Here is an 18965-nt window from a genome sequence, read left to right as displayed (position 1 = left end):
ATAATGCTTTTTGTTCTGTTTAACTGGGACTATGTAAAGTCTGAAACTATACTTACAAAGATCAGAAATGTGAAGTTGAAAAATTAGATAAAATAATTTACAGCTTAAATACATTATCGCATTACTGATTCCAGCACTAGATGTCGTGAGAAAAGGGCTTGCAGTGTTTTTTAACGTTTATGTTTTAGGAAATTTAAATAAGGCGGTCAAGGAAGGTCAACAGTGAAATGTTTGTAGCATTATATTTTGCAGTTTGTTTTATAGATCTGATAGTCTATACAATATGTGTCGATTTGTATGTTTTGTGGATTTCTGTGGCTCCACGTTGTACAGGGAGAACACTTTGCTGCAAAGTCTATGTTTTTCTTTTGTTTTTCTGGTTTCTGTTAAACGGTAGAGCTGTTTACCCTCACTCCACCCTGCCTCCCTTCTCACCCCACTCCAGCTCCTTCGATCACAGCCCAGTAGGTGGGACAGGAGAAGTTGCTAGTTAACCCACAGCCCTCTTCCTGTCTCTTTCTGCTTTTTATACAGCTCTGAACCTTAGTTCAGTGCCTCTGGTTTTCCTGCCTAACGGGAAATCCCCATGTTTCATTACCGTCCCATACTTTTCTTTAAAAACACCCCAAGTTTTAAACAATCCAAATGTATCCAAAATCCATAGCTTATAGCTACATTTATAATGGTATTATATATGTGATATTAGATCTAGTGTTTTCTTATAAAAGGAACAGGGTTATAGTTAATAGTGTTAAGTAACATTTATTGTGAGAAAGGCTAAAAATCTAGAAATGTTAGAATCTGACTATTTTTTCAGGTGATGCAAAACTGGTCTATCCATCTGTTCAATGTTATTTCTCATTTATGATCCGGTGCAGCCCCTAAAAGGGAAGTAGTCCCTTTTGTACACCTCTTATAACAGTTAAGATCTATTGCAATTGACAATTAAGATAAATTTTAATTGACAAAAATATTGTTTGTCTCAAACAACAAGACCAAAATAATAAATAAGAGAGTGAGTCTTGTGCTGATCTCTTTGAACTGACAAACAGCTATCATCTTCTTCTTACTATCCAGCTAATATCCTCCATTTAAAAAGAAACAGATCTAATTGAAAACTGTCACATTTCTGTCCAAAGTACTGTATATTCAAAATGTTATCAGGGTGGAAAAGAAAGGTATATTTATCTGTGTGATGTGTTGAACATGGATTGCCAATGGAATCTGATGGTAAAGAAGTATGCATTCAAATGATTCAAATGTGAAGCTAAGACTTAAGAGACCTGAGGTGTGAGCCTTAACAAGCACACCTAAATTTTTCCATTCTGTTTAAGTTGAGATATTTAGTAAGTGCCCCCTCCTTTTTCCCTCCCTTTCATATATGCCCATGCATCTTTCACTTCTTCTTCCTCTGTAAATTAGGCTATAGAGGATGACACAGTCACATGGCTCTAGCTGTCAAGAAGCAGCATGAAACAAGTCTATATACAGATCTGAAAGTGTTAAACTTCATCAAAAGTCAAGATTTCACCTTGAGAATTAAGGTGAAATTGCATGGAAATAGGAAATGGAGATTATGGTTTTCTTCTTGACAACCCCATCTCCCCTTTTTCATACCAGCTGAGCAGGTAAAACGGTCTGCTCTCCCTGACCTCATAATTCCATAATGAGACAGAAACAGAAAGCACACATATGTACACATACAGTACAAACACACAAAACTTTTTCCTCTATGTATAATTCTTCTGCACCGCTAACCTTCATCCTCCCTCTTGGTTCCCTGGTGTTTGTGGTTTAACTTCTAAAGTTACCCTTCAGAACATTATGTGTTGCAACAGAAGGGGCAGCCGCTTCCCACTATTTGTTCCAAATATGTGGAGCCATCTGTCAGCAAAACAGGAAGGCCTAGGTTCCCCTTCTCTCCTGGGCTTGTTTCGCTATTTTAGGGAGCTTCACTTCTCCCTGCGTGGCACGGGGAGCTGGGCAAATTCTCTACCAGGGACTTCTTGAAGTGGCGGTCGAGGGCTTGGAGCTGCTGTTGTGCCCATCTGCCACACGCTTGAGGTGTATTTATTATTAATGGAGGCAGCACACACTGGTGACTGCTCAGATATGCAGTCCTGCTTGGCTGAATGAGATGTTCTTCAGTAAATTGCTTCTTCTGCTACTTCTTCATCTTCTTCTCCCTCTTCTTGTGCTTCTTTATCTAGCCAATCTCTGTCTTTTTGCTTCCTTTTTTTCTTTCCTTTTGATTGCCAACTATAGTGAGTGTGTCACAGCACGGACTCCAAAGTTCATCGATGCATGTTCAGTAAATTAGAAATAACATGACTATGGATCAGCTGGGGAATGAATGCTGGTGTCTGCGGTGACCTGGGGCCATTTAATTTTCTGCTTAATTTTGCGGCAGTCAGTTTGCATTTTTGGATTATTACGCAGTAGGAAATTAACAATAAATAACAAATGTGGTCTGAAATCCATTCCCACCACCCTCCCTCTACCGTACTGTCAGCAACACGCCCTGCATCAGCCTTGTAATGAAATTTCTGTAATTCTTTTTAAAGCGTATTTTAAAGGATTGCAGTTTCTGCCAATCAGCTGACAGGGATGCTGCAGAGGTTAGGAAATGGTAAAGGAAAAGGGCATTGCACTTAATAAGCAGTGTTGTCTTTACATTATTGCATTGCACTCTTGATTTGATTAAAGCAGATACAATCTCTTTTCCCCTAGAATACCTGCAAAGAATGGAGACAGAGGAGGCTCAAGACATGTCCCATGTTTCAGGTGAGACCTTTTATACATCAAGTAGACACATCCACTGAGAGAGCTCTTCATCTATTACTTAATGCCTTAGTCTGTCACTTGAGTATCAGGACCTTAAGAAGGCATTTGGTTAAGTTAATAACATATTCATTTACCTTTAGCAAATGCATGGAAAACTAACTGTTCCAACAGCTACAGTATTCTTGCCTTATCAAAACATTGAATACAGTACATATTTAAAATAAGGTCAGTCAAAAACGTATTGTGTTTATTGAGTTAGTGTGGTTTGCCAGTCCAATGTTCTATCAGTTTGCAGAAACTTCTTTATTTGTAAAACGTTGTAGTATTAAAGTGAAGAATTTAAGTATTGCAGTATATGCAACCTGTCCATTGTCATGAACTGCATAACTCAAAATGCATGTTATCTCCAATGAGGTTTTAAATGTTTTTGATTGTTTTGTAATATTTACAAAATGCAATAGTGTATCTTGAGTGTTTTGCTTCATTTACAGAAATTTATAAATGTATATGTACTGTATATTTATATAAATGTTGATAGATTTTACAAATAAAACTGATTTGTGATTAATTGTTTGTGTAATGGAAAAGTTTGAATAAATGAAAATAGTTTTTTTATCACTTTTCATATGTACACTGTTCTGGCTTACATAAAGTGCAATTTGTATCAGAGCAAGGCTAAAGGTATAAACAGAAGAAAGAAGTGGAGCTCACAAAGCAGAAGGAGAGACAAAAAGAGAAGACCACAAAAGTTACTCTGTATATCCTGCACTGTACAGCTGGATCAGACAGATTACTTTTAATAATTAATTAAAAGTATCACTTTTCATGAAAGCATGTCTGCTTCAGAATAAGAAAGAAAAAGTTCACAATCAGCTTAAATCCAGGTTGCATAGTAAATTGTATGTAAATGGGGATAACAAGATCATTAACGACTCATTGATGATGAATAATTATAGTAGCCAACATAATGTGCCTCTTCACCATTGGATTGAATATTTTAGTCCAAAGGGGAAGGTGCCACCTACTGGTCCACAAAAGCCTTTTCCAACAGCAACCCAGCCTTGTTTGCTTGGAAGATCTGACAAGAGCAGACTAGAAGGGTGGTGATGGTGCTGTCACTGGCAGATACAGGGAACTCACTGAGTTCCCTGACTCACTATAGTAAAGCAGGTTCTCAGGATATTATACATCATACCTAGGAGTTAAATTGTGATTTCTAAATTTTTAATCTAAATAAATATACTTACCTAAAAGCAAAAATTATTCCTGAGACGCAAGGAAGAGTAAGTATAGAAGGACCTATCAATGTTTAGGTGACAAGAGGATTTGTTTTTACAAATTCCTCCTTTCACTTTCTTGTTCAAAATGATGGTTTTGACCCACTACTGTAAATAAAAAGTACTGTAGTGTGCTAACTACAGTATATCAGTTGCTGCAGAGACTCATTCAATTAAGCATACGGGTCTAACATCCTGAACGTAGCATGCATACTGTAGTAAAGAGTTTGCAAGTGATCAACAAATATAGTACTGTACAGTACTTTGAGGTTTCTTGCCTACCTTTATTTCAGTTGTATCTTGTTATTTCTCTACTAAGTATAAATATGATGTTTTATCTTGGTAATGGTTATTACTAAGGTCAAGTGGAAACAGATAATTTTATAGAATCTTCTATTCATCTGCCCATTTTACATGGTTATATTAGGTTAGTGATTTAAGCAATATGTGCCAAATAAATGTTAAAATTATCATAGAAATTTAGATTTTGAAGATACAAATTCTCATTCTTTCAAGGCAGTGTGAAAAAGTAATTCATAACAAATCCCTATAACAAGGACATTACAGTCCTACAGGGTTTGTAGATGACAGAAGATGAGGAAAGTTTGCTATATTCATTCAGTAATGAATAACCAGTGATTTAGTCATCAAGAGCATAAGTTGAATGAATAAAGAAGCCCAGAAGCTCTCCTGAAGTGAGGGCACAGCTGTAGGGCACAGTAGATTCATTGTGGTGTGACACATACTGTATCAAAATCCTTTTAATTAATAACAAACCCAAAATATTAAAAACTCCAAATACGTTTTTAATTATTTTATACAACTTTAAAATCTTGAGACTGGTTTTAAGAGACAGGTTTCAAATTTGCCTCAGCTAAAATACATTTTTTTTACCAACTGAAAAATATATTTATAAGCTTATGACTTTTCATTATTCTATTTTTACCCTTTACATTAAGTTTTCAAATACTCATATTGTTTCTTTATTATGTTGACAAAACTTTAACAGATTTCTTAAGCAACATCTTGGATTGCAGCAAAAAACACTTTATGAATCCTACTGATAATCTTAAGGATAATTATCCTGACCTGATTATATTCCTTGTGAATCTTCTTTATTTTCATAGATAACAAAAATATACATCTGTGCACTGTTGTTTTTAGAAACGTGATAGAATGTATTAATTTGTTTAAAAATATATATTTGTATCATTCCAAAATTAGCCTTTGTCGTTTTGAGAGTAAAATGATATACTCTACGAACAACAGGACTGGATTTTGAATGGTACATTCTGTAATAACTCTGCCTTTATGTAGCTGTAAAAACCATAAAGTGCTGACGTATGTACAGTCAAATGCCATCCGGTGTATGAGAATCTACAACGAAGAGATGGTTATCTGTACTACAGACTGTCAGTTTTTTTTTATTTTCCTGTCAAATGGAGAGCTTTCTGTTTGACAATGTGAAGCACACTCTTCATTTAGCATTTTGTAGCATTATTACATTTTTCAGTCGTTTTTTTGCCCACTGCAGAAGACTCTCAATTATTATGTCTAAACTTTGCTAGTCTTCATTTTAGAAGATTTTTATAATTTGATATATGTTTTTGCAAGTTATTACACATAAAATATTGAATATTTTAGCTATCTGTTAATTGTGATTGCTAAAAGTCAATTTAATTAAAATGACCTCCCTTGGATTGTAGTTAAAGTAATATATAGATTATATATATATATATTATTATATGTAAAATATTGGTAAATTACTTCACAAACAACCAAACAGGTAATTTGGTACAGGATTAGCTTCACAATAACAGTGAATTAATAAAATATATTTGTTATATACTGTGTATATAAGGGCTCATTTCATTTGAGAGTACTAATATTATGATTATTCACATTCTTTAAAAGTTAAAACCATCATTCAGTGTTTGGTATGTTTATGATGTAGGATTCTAACTAAATGGGTAACAGTGGCTCACACATTTTCTATAGGCAGGGAAAGTCCTCCTGCAAATGATACATCTGAAGAGACAGAAGAGCCCATGCCTGTCCCAGAAGACCTTTCAGCTACCTCTGGGCAGCAGCAGAACACCAAGAACGACAAAGTATTAGGTGAGTGTTTTTTGAGGTAGGCTAGGGAATCACATTTCACATCACATTCTACAGTACTCAGTGCACCCCTCTCAAACATTCCATTTGCACTAAGCTAGAGGTCAGAATTCCCATGAATCCATTGATTTATTCCTATCACTAAACACAAACATCGCCTAAACCACTTGTCAGTAAAGAGAGCAAAGTATTATTGAGCATCCTGAATATTCCTTTTAATTGATGTCAAAGTTATGCACACTTGGATGTCTATACACAACTTTATGTGGCCTCAACAGACAGCTATTTACTACTGCGCTTTAAGCCCAATCAAGAGAACATGATTGTTTCTGCAATAAAAAATAGTTATTTACTGTATGGTTTTCCTCCTGACTGTCTGCCTTAGATTATTGCCAAAGTAGTGTGCATTAGGTTTCTGGTCTCCTAATGCACATTTTCCTTCAAATAAGGGCTGAGGATGAAAGATCTCCATTCTTCAGCAATTTTCTAGCTTGTCTCTATATTTTCTAAAAAACACATTGTAAAAGTGAGACCTCAGCCAGCAAAATAATAGTATTGCTGCAAGCTTCAAATGTAAAGTAACATTTCTGTGTTTAATGGGATTATGATAGTAAACCTTTTCTCAGAAGAGAATTTACATTTTTAGTTAAATTAAGAGATATAGGTTGTTCAAGAAGTAAAAAAAAACCCTTAAATTTACTATGTTTGGTGCTTTTATGGATCTGGTTTTTAAGCTGAAGTAATCCATAAGTCATAAACTTTCAACCTTAAATGAACTGATTATACAGTAGCTAATGATTACAACTGATGTAATGTTTCCTACCATTTAATATCCGTTAATATCTAATACATTTCCTGAAATGTGAAGCTTCAGTATTGTTACATACAGACATAGAGGAACCTCTGAGAACCTGTAGAAGAACACAGTGATGAAATGTAATCCATTCATTCTGTTAAGTCCAACAGCTTCTGAAAAAGTGAAGTGTTGTTATGTACAGTATGTAGGAGCTTCAGGATAACATTTTTGTGGATGTGCTGTTTAAGCCTAAGTGTAAGAGCACAAAACATCATTAAAAATTATTTTTTTACTAACAAAGTTAATATGCCTTGGGTTGTACCTGAAACATGAGCTTGATTTTTCAAACATGAAGTGACAATGATTTATTAGGTGCAGATATGTTTTCAGATATATGCAGAATCACATACCAAGAAACAAGTTATTTTTCTAAAAAAAATTGCATATTTGAAGTAACAAACTGATGAGAAACTATATGCTAAACTAGTTATTTTGTAGCAACATATTCTTATCTATACTTTATACAGTATTATATTGTTTTCATTTACAGTATATAATTACTGTGATTTATTCTATTTCATGGCGTTTCAGAGGTAGAAACAGTCTTTGTACTGTACATAAGCCATACAACCCCTTAAGTTTATGAAATCTGTATGTAGACATTTATTTTAGACTTAAATTATTAAACATTTGTGCTTTACCAGTAGCAGTAAATTGTATTTGAACTAATGGCAAGATAATATGTGTAAAAATGAACACAAACATATGCCACATATAATATAAGACCTGCTACTTTTATGTGGAGATAATATCAGAAATACAAGAACTATTAAACAGTAGATACAAATGGCAGTAAAAAGATACAGTATATAGAACGTGTGAAGTGTAGGAATAAAGAAGTGAATGTGGGAAAGAGAAGTAACGTTTCTTTCTTAAGAAAGGAAAAGAGTGAGATGTATCAAAGGAAAGAGAGAGGCTCAGGAAGCTTTAGATTAAGTGATGGCCTTTTATTTCTATTAGGTTTTTCATATTTATAGGTTTAAAACCCTGTTCTTGGTATCTTTAAGAACAGTCTTTTGACCAATATTCACTGTTTGAAGCCATGGTTAGACAAGCTAAATTGGAACAAAAACGTATAAATTATCACCTTAAACGTGGATGAAACCTTCTATGACAGTTTTCTGTTTCAAGTGTTCACTTCAAAGTGCTTCACACAGTAACTCAAATGTTTTATAACTATCAAGAAGGTTTAACTTAGTAAAAGAAAATGGATTGTATACACACTCTAATACAAACTCTCATACATAACAAATACAAATTTAACTTAAATTTGAAAATTAAATTATTAACTTGTAGAATTAATATTGTTTCTATAATCCATTTTGTCTTTACTGCCTTGCGTGCTTTAATATTGCTTTTCCTGAATTTGCACAGTTTTATCAGAAGAGAAGCTGCCTGTATTCATGCTCTTTAATTGGGACACACCAAATATTCTGGTCAACACAGTGACGTGAAGAACTGAGTGTTTCTGTGAAGGGAGGAAATGATGGTTAGCATAGCTGTTTGCAAAAGTATAACCAATGTTAAAAAATATACATCACAACCAGACGTGTTGCTTTCTGGACCTGGGCTGGAGGTGAAACTTGATATAGCAGAATCCACAGAAATTATTCATATACAGTATACATAGAAGAGTATTGCATATAAAGGTAATTTAATGTTTAAAAGTAACATTTGTGGCTAGCAAATGTGTCATATTAATGTTTAAGACTAGAAAAAAATGTGTAAAAGAATTTTCTTATAGGAAACACACTGATGTGGCCATGTCAATGTGAACCTCATCCTTTGTGGTCATTGTATATTTTGTCTCTATATGGAGAAACGTTTTCTTGAGATACATTTCCATGTTTCCTTACTCACAGAAATAAGGCATTTATGAAATCCTGGAAAAGTAATTATTGTAATTCAGAGGAGATGTATGTTGGATTCAGATATTGTCTTCCTTTCTTGGGAAAAACTCAATTCTAGTTATAAAATCGTCAGAGACCATCTTATAGGATCATGTACTGTATATTAAAATTAATAAGTCAACTGTTTGTTAACATTGAGAATAACTCCTAGTTATTAACCTTACCCAGTACAATCCCATTTTACATTAGTACCTGAAATAACAGACTGTACTGTATATTAGCAGTTTTTCCTATTGCTTTAAATTTTAATGAGAGGAGTGGAGGGAGATAAATTATTTTCTTTACCATGTGTGTGCTGTCCAGTCATAGTGCAAGTCTGGATTCAATAAATCTACATGTAGAATGGCAAAAGACTGATTATGTTGTATACTGATTCAGATGCTGGCTTCAGATTTCATTTCCTGAATACAGACATGTGAAGATGTATCATTATGAATCTGTAAGCTTAGAGATGCCACACAAGAACATAAGACAAGTTGTTATTTTAAGCAAGATTAATTTATCTCCAAACTGCAGTGTTTCAAAAACCCTGACTGCTTAACAGCAGACATTAAAGTACGTATATACTATATGCTGTATAAACATACATAAGCAAAGCTGAGTATTTTTCACAAAATAAGACATGCTTTTGTGAAAGGTGAGGTTTCCACACCTGTCTTCATGTTTACAGCACCATGGACAGCAACACTTTATACTGCAATTATTTAAATGACACTTCTTCAGACCTTTAAATATATTAAATTGTACTGAAATGTCCTCCTGCTCAGATAGAAAAAGCACTTGTTTCGAATCTCAAAACAGAATTTGTTGAACAGGAAGAATTTGGTGAAAGAAAGTCATCATAATCTTCCCATCCTTTTTTTTTGCTTGGTTAATTAAAAAATCAGTTATCATTTAAAATTTCAACTATGTGTGATAGAAATACTGTACATTGCAAAAGATAAAGTTCATACATTTTCTATACCTGCAGGGTACAGTTACAGTAGGCCAGTGCCTAACCAGACAGCACATTGTAAAAAAGTGTTTTCATGTTTTTCAAATAATCAGCTATGTATCTGAGATACAACATCCACAAATTAGCTAACTATATACAAATGTGACTAATTTATATTTTCCTAATGATGTATTTTGAGAGTAAGGGTTGAGTTGCTATATTTCCATTGTAAGAGATGTTGGAAGCACTTTGAACTAATTTCTCCATCTGTGTAAACCAGTTTACACAGATTTATTGACCCCATATACAGATACTGTATATATAGTACAGTGTACATACAGTTTTCAAAGATTTACACCTTTACCTTTAATGTAACATTTTGATGAATTGCACATAATATAATGTACTGTATATATTTTTTACAATTAACTTTAAGAACTACAAGAATCATACCAAGCACTGCTATGCATGAAGTAAGGTGGATGTCAGAATATTTACCAATTGAAATTTGCTTATTCATACCCTTATACCCTGCTTATTCAAGTATTCATACCCTCAGGCAGAGCATAATAGAACTACAGTACCTTTGGTTCTTTGGCTGCAGTTACTGCTGTGAGTCTTTTTCAATGGGTTTCTAAATGCTTTATATAGTAGGAATACAAATGTTTAGTTCATTTCATACCTGAGGAATTTACTCCAGTTATACAAAAAGGTTTTTGGGTATTATTTATAGAGTGCAATCTTTAAGTCATACATCTTCTAAAGAGGACTTTAACTGGGCCACTCAAGGACATTCACTTTCTTACCAAATGACTCCAGGGTAGTTTTGGGCATGTTTTCCAGGCAATTGTCCTCCTAAAATGTAATTATTCTACCCAGTTTTAGATTCTTAGTGTTATGCCGGGCCCGACAAGGTGTTGAGACGGGCTCAGTGAAAATTAGTCAATGAGCCAAGATATGCAGCAATCAAGATAACTTATTCGGTGACAGCACTGAAGAGGATCAACAGAGCTGAAACTGAGAAAACAGCTTAAGCAGTAGTTGCACAGCTTAATCAGGCGAAGACTGAAGACTGAAGACTGAAGACTGAAGACTGAAGACTGAAGACTGAAGACTGAAGACTGAAGACTGAAGACTGAAGACTGAAGACTGAAGACTGAAGACTGAAGACTGAAGACTGAAACTTTTGTGAACCTGAAACTGAGACAAACTCAAGGCAGAGTTAGTGACTCAGGGCTTAAATACTGTGCAATGTTCCCTAATTGGCCTGATAGGCCCGGCCTGATCTCATTGAGGATGGCCCCAGTGAGTCTTCAGCATGTGCGGAATGCGCATTGGCAATTGGTCGAGCTAATGCAGCAGTGCTGGAGCTCGTTGGGGCATAACACTTAGGTGACTACAGTTTTGTTCTCTAAGATTCACCTGTACTTTGCACCATTTATTTCTCCCTCAACCCTGCCAAACCTCTCACTATGCTGATGAGAAGCATGTCCAGCACATGATTCTGCCACCTCCATGCTTGACAGTTGGAATGGTGTTAAATGTATGATGTGCTGTGTTGAGTTTGTGCTATACAGTACATAACATAAATGCAAAACAGCATTATGCATTTGCACCACAAAGTACATTTTCTAAATGTTTGCATATGTAGTATATGTTTTGTCAGAAACTATTTTCAGAAAGAGCTTTTTTCTTGTCTCTTGCCATACAAATGCCTTTATGCAGGGACCAGGATATTGTCACTGTTTGAGCACTGACTCTTATCTCAGGCACAGAACTATGGAAATCTGTAGTAGGGACCAAGTTGAAAGTCAATGTTTGAAATGCCTTCCCTGACCATTGTCTTGCTTGCCCGGATATTCACCCTGCAAGGGCTGGCTGATTTAGCTAGTGTCTGGGTGGTATGACCCACATTCCATTTCTTAATTCTGATAAGCAATTTTCAGAATTTTTGTAACCCATTCCTGATCTTTGTTTCTCTACCACCATATCTCTGACTTTTTTCAAAAGCTCCTTGGTTTTCATAGTTGTATTGTTGTATGACTATGTGAGTGGTAGCTTGAAATGAAATTTATTACTGAGGTACTGCATTTACATTTACTAATGCATTTACTTATTCCCTTTGCATTTACTCTCAAGTCAAGTTAAACTACTTTGACCATGACACTTGTTTTCAAGCTAATCTTTTGCACCAGAAGTCATTTAAATTTGCCATAACAAATGGGTTGAATACTTATACTATATAAGTGATATTTTAAGTTTTCTATTAAAATCAAACTTATTTACACACTATCAGCAATTTTAGCTTTATCAGTTTAGAAAAGTGTAGAATCTAAACATAATGACACATTTTAGAATGTGTCATTATTGCAAGAAGGCAACAAAATGTGGAAGCTTCACAATGGGCTGCATACATTTGCAAGGCACTGTAGCTAATACAGTATGTATTTTGTTACATCTTACTAGTTTAATAAAATTACAATGTAAAGGAGGGGCTAAACAGATTTAACTGGTTGACACCCTTGTGTTGATTATGTACTGCATAACCAAATAAGCTAGATGGACTGAATAGCCCTAACTCATTTGTTATCATTCTTACTTTCTTATGTTCTTAATGTCTTGGAAAAGTACAGTATACTAAAACCATGTCTAGTTTTCCATTGTGCAATGAAATTGCTTTCTGATGAATAATTACTATTGAAAATGCTTTTTAGGTGTGTAGTGAAGGGGAGTGTACTTTATTTTACACACTATACTGTATTTTTAAACTTAATGTATTTGTGAAATATTTGCAGCAGTGTTTCTTGTTGTATACTAGGTCCTGGAGTCCTCTGTACACAATCTTTATCTCCAGTGGTGTTGTAACATTGATGATGGCTAGCTCTTCTTAGGAAACCATTGCACATCCGATTGCAGTTTCCTCTTCAACTTAGTTTTTTTTTCGGCGCAAAGATTGGCAAAAATTCTTATTCCCTGAATCCATCAGTCTTCATTTTCTACAAAACTCTCATCTCAGTCAAGTGTAGGTACAGCCTTTAGTGTTTTAGATCAAATACCTTTTAGGTGAAATGCCAGTGTTTTAGGTTAAATGCCTGTTGCATTTTGTGCAGGAGAGATTTTTGCTGGTGTCTTAAAAAGGATGCAGTATTGCTTAAAGACAGGACTCACATTTTCCCTCTGACTGTATCTCTTAGATAACGTTGCATTCCGTTAAATGAGTTACACCTGTGCTTAGTCATTTTCACACATTGGTTTTCAGGTTTGAGTATCTGTAATTGGAGTTAGGACAAAAAATAGCTTATTGACAAGACTGAACAAGATAGAATAGTTTCCAATTTAAATAATTGGAAAATATGTTATTATAAGAATAAAATATATAAAAATATATTTATACATCATATGAATTGAATGGGTCTTAAATAAGAATGAAAAGATATGTGTATGGCATGACAGCAGTTTTCCAGTTAGTCATAGTTATCATGCAATAATAGTCCTTATAAAGAACATATATTATGGCACAAAAATTCATTTGGATTTTTAGCATATGCCAGGGAGTTTTATGTTTAAAATATCTGGGATTTGTATTTAAAAATTGAAACACTTCCTGTGACATTTTGGTAAATTCTTAGGAATCCCAATAACACAGGAAGTGACAACAAGAGCTCAATGCTATTAAAGAGAAGGCGGTAGTTTGTAATGACTTGGAAATGTTTAGACCTGGGGTGCAGACTGAAACTTCAAACTTCTACGTTTCTTCATAGGAAAAAGCGAGTGATCAAGCACTTATGCAGTGAAGCTGGGTGTGTTAGTCCTCCTCCACATTGGTAGGGGAAAGACCTAGGTACACCTCCAGTGCGGTTCGAAAGGGCTTACCCTAACCACCACCCTAACCCTAACTCTGACCTTACAACTGTGCAGCAGTGGTTCCTGTTAACATTATTTTGAACTGAATGCACTGGATTTTTTAAATAATGTGCATTCCAACACCCATCAGTTTTAATTGGGCTGGCCAATGTACATGTTCTATGAAGTAGAGCAGTTCCTGTAATTTTTGCTGTGACATACAGTACATAAAAACACATTAAAATACATATAAATGTAATATGTTATAGCTACACAGTAGATGTATTATATGAAGAATGTGTCATGTTTAGTTCACAACAAAATGCATCAAATATCAAAATACAGTCTCTATTACATAAACTTTAATGACAGACTTTATTGCTGTACATTATTAAACATGAGTTAAGCATAGGCTTATTTCTGGTTACCACTGTAAAAGTTTCCCTTTTATGTACAACCTTAAACAGCATGTGTCTTTCGTGAGCAGATTCTCAACATGGAAGCCACATGATTCACACTTTTTAGCCTTCAAAAATCCATCCTTGCCAAAAGTCCCTGCTATTATTTGGTCTTTCAAAGACTAACTTGTATTGAACAGTTAAATTAATGAGTTCATTACTAAAGGGATTTTGTACACACACGTTTGGTTATAGGTTTGAGACTCTCGGTAATTTCTCTTTAAACAGGTCTAAACAGGTTTGTCGTTTTTCTTGCTTCCTTACATCTTCTGTGAGCTTTGTTCAAGTCAGGTTGGATTGCCTTTTGAATACCACTCATTTCAGAGTGGTCCAAGCTACTGTAAATGATATGTTTGCTCATAGCATCTAACACAGCATAAATACAAGGGTTTTCATTTGGCAAAACACTACACACGATTACAATGGTGTGGCAGTATGCTTCAGCTTAAGAGCTGTTGAGTTATTTTCTTAAGCTGATTTGTGCCATGATGTAAAAAACAAGAAAAAAATAATACAAATAAAAGGCTCATCCAGCAAGCAGGACTCTCCAGTGCAGGACAGGTTTTGTTGTTAGTGAAGAAGCCCCTGGCTCAATGGAGCATTGCTGTAAGCAGCACAGGTGTCAGCTGCTAGGGTGACGGTCGGTGGCACACAGGACAGAGTGTATGGAGTGTTCTGTTTATTTATGGCTGAGAGGACCAGGGAGGTAGCAGTGACAGTACACAGAACCATGGGAAGGTTTACATGTTGGGGTATGAGTGGTTCTGTGTGTTTCTGTGTATGTCTATGTGTTGTTAGTATGTGTGTGTGCATGAGTGTCTGCGTGTTGCCGTGTGCAGTGCACATGAGTGTGTGTGGCTTTAGCACTGCTGCAGAGCCTGCAGATCTAATCGGCAGCCTGGAGGAAGTGACTGTTTTATCTGCGAGCTGCATCTCTTCTGCTCTGATAACCCCAAATATATCAGGGGAGTTAAAATTATCTCACAGGATCTTACCATGGTTGCACTTAGAGCTCAGACAGGAGTTTTTTGTATGTGGGGCAAGCAGGCTCATCAGTATTGGGAGCTTAGTGCTTACCCTTGAGTTAATGCTTTTCTTTGGGCAAGACTTTCTACATTTAGTGTTGCTCTGAAACATTAGCCCAGTCCTACTCCTTGACAGAGCAATAGGAGGGGTGAGCTGTGCAGTGCAATGATGAAGCAGCATGTGGTGTAGTTTGCAGATTATGTGAAAATTAAGGGGCAGTAGTGCCATTTTGTGTCTTCCTGGAATTCCTGCATTTAATAGTAACTAAACTTGTTATCCAGAAAGTTGTTTATGTATGATTTTAGTATGTAACAGCTAGATCATGTAATCTTGTCTACTAAAGTATTAGTATTTTAATGTACAAACATTTTGGAGCATTATTTGGAGAAATAAAGGTTTAATTTTTTTCAAAAGACTGATATCTTAGGCTACTTTTAAATTATCGTATGATTTAGTGAAGGCATTAAAAATAATAATCAATTCAAAAGCCTATAAGTTCTCATCTTATTGAGTTTTTACAGTACACAAAGGTTTTTTAATCTATATTTGTCTTCGTAAGGACTGGTTGTGAGAGACATGGAACAGACTTTGGGTTTCCTATTAAAGTGCCTTCATGAAAATCAAGAGTGAGTGAGCTTTGATTCAAAACCTTGTGGAATAAAAGTCCTTGCAAAAAATGTGAAGAAATCAAATTAGTATATTTAAGAGATAGATGACACAATGTACCTGCCTTCCACATTAAGTTTTTTTCTTTAAAAGATGGGACGTATCCATCATGTAACCATTTACAATGTGAAGAGGTCAATGAAAATAGAAGTATTTGCATGTATCCATAGCTAAGTCAAAAGCAAAGGAAGCAAAAAGATTTTAGAATGCAAATATTAATCTAAAAAGTGGACAACATCAAAAGTATATATTTTTTTGTTTTTGCATTCACCAAACTTTCACTGCTTTTCTGTTCAACATTTTCTAGATGGTGTCACAGAATTCTCTCTGATCTGGTGTTTTACTGAATAATTTTACATGTTTTTAATGAGATCTGTTCTATTTAAAAAAGCTTAAGAGCACTAACACAAAATGTACTTGTGATGCTAGCTTCTTGAAGCGTTAAAATGACAATAAAATATTTGTTGCTTGAATGCATAAGTATATGCATTTGAAAAGTTAATCATTTACCATATATACTAAATGCTTTAAAATGCATACATGAAAAAATGTTAAAAGTACAAATGAGTTTCTTTCATCAGTTCTATATGGTGGCCTGAAAGAAAAAAAAGAAAAAAACTCACAAAGTACAAAGATTTCCTGTTCAGTTAAGAGTTTGTACTGGTTCTAACCCTGTGGTAAAAACATGGCTAGTCAAAGGCCTTAAACACAGAACAGAAGCAACACATTCTTCACATTTGAGAATATCAGCCTGCATCAAGCCCCAAGGTTTCAGTTGCTCAAACATCTGTTGCTCATGGTGTCACATACATTCCTATTACTTTATTTCATCAACATAGAAAGTTGTCTTAACCTGTTTCTATTAATTCATGTTTATTTTTAGTTTAAGGGATCCTTTATGGAGAGCATAGAAATTTCAGAACTATAATAAATTGTTGCTACAATGGGTATGTGAAGAAAATTGGTTTCCTTGTCATTTTACATGTAGGTATATTTTTCACGTTTGTTTCTGTTAGCTGTTTTGAACTGCTCTCACAATTTTCCAGTTGCAGAGTGATCCATTCGCCAATATATAACAAAAATAAACACTCAGTTCGCTTGATGGAACAAAAAAGAAAGTCCTTCACAATCTTAAATTTAGATTATTGTATGTTATTGGTGTTCATTACCAGACTGAGATTTATCTAGAATGCTTTTCAGACAGACTGCATACATTATCATTAACTGAGTCCAGCAGTATTGCATAATCTATAAAGAGTACAAAGCATCAGGGATATTTCTTTGCTTCACAGACAAAATAGAGGAGAAGAAAGACAGTGATGATGACCAGACATGTTAAAAACATTTGTATAATGTGATTCAAGCAGCTACAATCTCAAGTCTTGCAGCACAGATAGATGAGTCATTATTAGCCATCAGCTCTGTCTCCCATTCACTATGAAGGACTATGTTTACTGACAGGTCATGACTCAGATTTGTATTTCTGTTTGATTCAAATGACTAGAACACCTAAATGAATGAGAAACTAATATTTGAATTGATTATGCAGCTTATGTTTAACAGTTTTCAAACCTGTTTGCTTAGTAAGCTGTAGCCTGTCTTCAGTAAAAACGATGTGCTTTATAGTTATTCTATTGGAAGAGGGATGAGAGGCATTGGGCTAGAAATGAACAAGTTTCTTACTGATGAGATGATAAGAGTAAAGTTTTAAGTAAGTGAAATTATTTTTGACACAGGCATGCCAACTGTAGGCAGGCTTATTTAGGATATAGTTAGAATTTCCACCAAAATTGTGTCAGTGCACAAGAGCCTCTTTTGCACCAGTGGTGAACAACTGGTATTGTTTCTTAAGTTTCACTCCACCTCTTTACGAGATTTTTAAAATATATTTTACCTTTACTTCTGAATCAGGTTAAAAATTAAGGAAATAAATTATCATCATAATAAAGTAATTTAATTAATTAATTAATTAAATAATTGCACACAGCATACGGTATAGTGTATGAGTACTATATGAATGTTGTACCTCCACAAAGGGGTGTTTAGAAATCTGGTCATTATTAATGTATCACTTGCTCAGATTTAGTTTGTTTCTGTGAGCGATATTTTTTGCCATTGATTATTATTAATACCTATAGCATCTACTGTACACTACTACTCTGAACAATTCATAATTAATAGATGTGTAAGATGTGTAATTATCATGGTTTACTTCCTTGCAGTGAAAGTGAGATGGTGGCACATTATCCAGTTGATGAAAATAGATTTGAACGACGTTTGTCTCAAGAACTGAGCCAGTGTAATTGCTACAGAAACTACATATATGACTGCTTTAGGTGAATCTAATTAGCTCAAGTTCCCAAAACTGCGAAACCCAGAGAAAAAGCGTGGAAGCTCCTTTTTTCATGTGGTTTGCTACCCGAAGTCCTAATCTGAACATTCCTTATCGAAACCCCGCTCTTTTCAGAGAACAAGCGATAACCGTCACGTCTGCTCGCTCTCAGCAAAACCGAGCTTAACAGCTTTGCTTGCATGCTTTGCTGGATTATTTTTAGTTCTTGAGCACACAAACAGGAACTCTGAAACTTTTTTTTACTTCCAGACTCCTGAGGTATAATGCTTAAAAGTATTCCGTCTGGTAGTTACAGTCAGTGAGAGGTGCTCTGTACCTGACAACAAAATGTTTAATTTGTTGAATTATAAATATAGATAACTTAGAATCGAATATTACTTGGACCGTATAGCATTGTGATCTGTTACACTTGGCTATTGCTTTCCAATTATCTGTTAATTATTAATAACTTGGTATAATTCAGGTTTAATAAGTAGCACTAGACACATATTAATTTTTTTTGTCATCTAATTCAAATGGTTACCAGCCTTACAATAGAGCTTTAAATAAGTATATGTCATATGTCATATGTTCAGTATTACTCTCCGTAACTCTGTAGCAGTCAAAAGATAATAGAAATTACACCTGAATTGAAGTTGGATGAATTTCTTTGGTGTATCCATTTGTGCAGTTGTAAAACAGTTTTCCATGACTTTATTAAGTAAGTAAATTTAAGTAAACTACACAGGCTTTAATAAAAAGAC

The 18965-nt window shown here is 34.7% G+C and overlaps 1 protein-coding gene across 8 annotated transcripts in view; it reads left to right on the top strand.

The window, feature by feature from the left end:
• The window catches only part of ikzf1 (IKAROS family zinc finger 1 (Ikaros)), a 42231-nt gene that overhangs the window by 3449 nt on the left and 19817 nt on the right, over positions 1 to 18965 (top strand). For all 8 annotated transcript variants that reach the window (XM_088929582.1, XM_088929583.1, XM_088929581.1 and 5 more), the window contains exons 2-3: positions 2731 to 2784; positions 6060 to 6179. In XM_088929582.1, the coding sequence (XP_088785708.1) occupies positions 2731 to 2784; positions 6060 to 6179 (174 nt within the window). The remainder of the gene's footprint in view (positions 1 to 2730; positions 2785 to 6059; positions 6180 to 18965) is intronic.

Source organism: Atractosteus spatula, chromosome 12 (genome assembly GCF_055471065.1).
Source record: "Atractosteus spatula isolate fAtrSpa1 chromosome 12, fAtrSpa1.hap1, whole genome shotgun sequence".
Classification (NCBI taxonomy): domain Eukaryota; kingdom Metazoa; phylum Chordata; class Actinopteri; order Semionotiformes; family Lepisosteidae; genus Atractosteus; species Atractosteus spatula.
Note: the sequence above shows the minus strand (reverse complement) of the source record. Positions and strands in the feature narration are given on the sequence as shown.